Source organism: Cydia amplana, chromosome 21 (genome assembly GCF_948474715.1).
Source record: "Cydia amplana chromosome 21, ilCydAmpl1.1, whole genome shotgun sequence".
Lineage (NCBI taxonomy): Eukaryota > Metazoa > Arthropoda > Insecta > Lepidoptera > Tortricidae > Cydia > Cydia amplana.
Window position 1 is genome coordinate 5,616,250 of NC_086089.1, and position 4,082 is coordinate 5,620,331.

The 4,082-nt window shown below is 37.4% G+C and overlaps 1 protein-coding gene across 1 annotated transcript; it reads left to right on the plus strand.

Annotated features, from left to right (window-relative positions):
- Positions 1 to 555: 555 nt before the first annotated feature.
- Positions 556 to 3,706, plus strand: LOC134658130 (uncharacterized). The gene is made up of 5 exons (XM_063513737.1): positions 556 to 573; positions 1,345 to 1,495; positions 1,728 to 1,822; positions 2,360 to 2,446; positions 3,169 to 3,706. The coding sequence occupies exons 1-5, from the start codon at positions 556 to 558 to the stop codon at positions 3,496 to 3,498; spliced, it is 681 nt and encodes a 226-aa protein (XP_063369807.1). The 3' UTR covers positions 3,499 to 3,706.
- The last annotated feature ends 376 nt before the right edge of the window (positions 3,707 to 4,082 follow it).

Here is a 4,082-nt window from a genome sequence, read left to right on the forward strand (position 1 = left end):
TGAACTCTGGCTGTACCTAGTGGAACTAAGGTTTGGTGCAACATAGGCCCACGCTATTTTGGTCATCCGTCACCTCTTGATGAGCACTTGCGAGATCAGTACCCAAGATAGAGCTGATTCTGAACCCTGGCTGTACCTAGTGGAACTCAGGTTTGGTGCAACATAGGCCCACGCTATTTTGGTCATCCGTCACATCTTGGTGAGCACTTGCGAGAGCAGTACCCAAGATAGAGCTGATGCTGAACCCTGGCTGTACCTAGTGGAACTCAGGTTTGGTGCAACATAGGCCCACGCTATTTTGGTCATCCGTCACATCTTGGTGAGCACTTGTGAGAGCAGTAGCCAAGATAGAGCTGATGCTGAACCCTGGCTGGACCTAGTGGAACTCAGGTTTGGTGCAACATAGACCCACGCTATTTTGATCATCCGTCACCTCTTGATGAGCACTTGGGAGAGCAGTACCCAAGATAGAGCTGATGCTGAACCCTGGCTGTACCTAGTGGAACTCAGGTTTGGTGCAACATAGGCCCACTTTATTATTTTCCCCAATTGGCAATGTTTGGTGTTCGTTTGGTACTAGTTTACAGAGTCAACACCAAATACACTTAAGATCAATGTAATAGGGTCACTATGTATGGAAAATCCTGATTTCATTGCTCAGGATGAGATCAGACAAAGTAGCCAAATGTATATCGTAAGTCGCAACCCATCTTAAAGGGGCCCACTGATTACCAGTCCGCCGGACGGCTGCAAACTAGAAAATATCGCATACAAACAGATTACAAAAGCTGCACCAAAAATTTGCAAGACATATAAAAGAAATACCCCTTGTTAAAGCAGAGTTTTGGCTTTCAGCTTGTAAATATACATTTTTATTAAAACGGTAAAATAGTTATTCCTGTGAAAGTTAATTTAGCGCCACTTGCACCATTCCACTAACCCCGGGTTAACCGGTTAAACCTGATTTACCAGTACAACTTGAGACTAAGTTAACGTTTTAACCGCATAACCTTGAGTTACGGGACGGTGCAAGTGGCCCCAAACGATTAAGGGCCACTTGCACCAGTCACTAACCCGGGGTTAACCGGTTACTCATACTCATTTATTTATAATATAATTACATATTACACGTCAAAATTGATATTAAATTAGGTCAATTAAGTTAAACCTGGAGTTACCAGTACAGTACCATGGTTACCAGTACAATTTGACACTGGGTTAACGGTTTAACCGGTTAACGCCGGACTAGTGGGATGGTGCAAGTGGTGCTAACGTATTAACTATTTTGTGACAAATATTGTCTTTCAGCACTGATTAGTATTTAATATCTTATATGGTTTGCAGATTGAGTTGGACTTTCAATACAGCCATCCTAAAAGGGACATCTCACTGTTTGTGAAGTTTCCAGAGTTTTTAGAAAAAGCTAATGCTGCTTTTATTGGCGTGAAAGTATTTCAAGATTTGAAGATCCTCTTCAACAACACAACAAAAGAAGGTAAATTTTGCCTTTGGTAACTCTTATCGCGAGATAGAGATAGATTTGTCTTATGTGGATGGATCGAGAAATTGGGCCACTGCAGGAAAAAAACATTAGGTTGCTTTTACCTTACCTGATCTTATACATAATAATCGTCTTTATTTTTTTACATGACCATATTTTATAATAAGCTCTAATAAGTAGGTATAGTAAAATAAAAGTCACTAATAAAATTTAAATTTAATTTCAGACACGAAAACATTTATTGCTTTGTCCCTACTTTGTGGGAAACTTGTCCCGACTGTCGGCAGATCTGATAATAGAAGGAAACATAAAGACGAAAAGGTAAGATAGCTGATAGGTTTTGATACATTTATTATAAATTAGTAAACACCCCTACAATGGAACAGGCACCAATAATTTAAACACTGGCAAGATTTTACCATAAACAGGAGCCATAGAACTGCTTAAGTTTGATGTTTCATTGATTATTCTTTGTTTTAAAATTAATGGCACCATACATCCCATCATGACTGGAACAAAAAAAACATAGTTTTTATTTGTTATAATAATATTGAAACCATAAAACATAATGGGCGAATAGGACATTCAACTTTTAACTCGTAAAGTGGTAGAAATTTTACAGGTGCCGAGAAAATATCAAAATGCTCCAAATGTTCTTTTAAATGTCACACAATGGTTCCCCTAACATAGGTTTATTAATCGACCTCAAAAAAGTAGATGGTTCACAGATAGTTCACAGTTCGTGGTCTCTATTTTATCATACAGTTATTTACTCTATGTTTGTTAAGATTTTTATATTATTTATTTACCTATATTACATAATATTGACCTTTTGCTTATAAATGTTTCTGTTTTTAGCGATCGTCAAAGGATTCACCTGAACAAAAAAAATATAACAAACCGACCATATTAGAATCACGTGACAGGTTGACATTGCATGTGAAGGTAAATATTTTTAATTTAATACCTTATTTTGTATACTATAATAAAAAAAAAATCAGCCTATATACGTCCCACTGCTGGACACAGGCCTTCTCTCATGCGCGAGAGGGCTTGGGCTATAGTCCCCGCGCTAGCCAATGCGGGTTGGGGACTTCACATATACCTTTGAATTCTTCGCAGATGTATGCAGGTTTCCTCACGATGTTTTTCTTCACCGAAAAGCGTCTTAGCTAAGAATATAAAATAAATATAGATTAAAGGTGACAATCAATTTCCAACGACAGCTGCACTACTGTTCATTTTACTATGGAAATTGACAATAACACCGACGTGTTCAGTACCAGTAGTGCAGCTGCGGTCAGAAATGGAATGTTACCCTAAGCTAAGTACTCCAAGCATGTACCTATTGAATATTTTTTGTAAGAAATATACCTACAGTTTACATTTTAATATTTTTTTAGACTGCTAAATATCAAATGATATTTCGTACGTAAGTTCCGAAAAACTCACTAGGATGAGCCGGGGATTCAACCCGCGACCTCCAGATTGAAAGTCGCACGCTCTTACCGCTAGGCCACCAGCGCTTTTTATTGTGTATACTAAACCTGTAAAATGTAGATATTTCAATCGGCATATTCGGCAAACCATGAAGCAAACCCAATTTTTGGGTTTGTCTTATTCGGAATCACTGATGTCAAATGTGTAATAAACTTTTTTTGTTTTAGACTCAGAGTGACATTCAGAATTGCCTTGCAACACGTCGGGATATCCACCTTAAGAAAGGACTCACATGCCAACCAGTGGTAATTTGCATCGAGCCAGACGTCGAAAATATTACGGAGTTCTACGTCTATTTTGATGACGTCACTTACCAGCTGGAGTCTCTTTTAAAAGCTGTTGACATTTGCTTCAAAACCTTTCATGTATTTGATATAAAATATCCCCGCGAGAGTATTCAGCCGTGGATGTTCATACAATGGTACTTTTATGAAATTCACACGCCACAAGATCATACATTTCCGAGTGTTGCCACTTTAATTGCAGATTTAATGTAAGTTACTATCAATGTTTCTTTAGTGAAAATGACGTTTAATTGCTTTATCTGTAATTTCGAGTTAAAATCCCTGAAAGGTTTGTTTTTACATTTCGACTTGAAACATAATAATTTATCTGAATATAGTTGTGCACAGTCTACATGCAACAGACGCTTTCAAAATATAAAAAGCTATAAAAGACATCTACTCAGTCACAATATCTGTAAGCGGAGTAGCAAGAAGTTATATTTTACAAAATTGTTTATATACTTAAATTAGAGCCAGTCATTATTTTATTATGTAAAGTTCTTATTAATATTGGTTTCAATGACCACCTTCAAGCGTATCAGCTACACGAAACTAATTGCACGAGTAATTTTGAATGCCTTGAATTAGAGAACGTTACAAGTCTTCCAATAGTTCCTCATTTGGTGCCTATTGGAGATATGTATTGCATGATGAAATATTAATTAACCGATTTATACTTCGTATCTTATCGACAAGTACCCAGATACATCCTCCGCTCTCCGCTCCACTCCTCTCCTCTGTTTTATAATATTCTGAATAGTTATACCACGTTTTTGCACTTGCACCGGTAAAACTGT

What these genes read in the sequence shown, in the direction of transcription:
- LOC134658130 (XM_063513737.1), top strand. An exon ending in CAACAACACAACAAAAGAAG is followed by an intron (nt 1,496 to 1,727) that starts GTAAATTTTGCC and finishes ATTTAATTTCAG; the next exon opens with ACACGAAAACATTTATTGCT. An exon ending in GGTTGACATTGCATGTGAAG is followed by an intron (nt 2,447 to 3,168) that starts GTAAATATTTTT and finishes TTTTTGTTTTAG; the next exon opens with ACTCAGAGTGACATTCAGAA.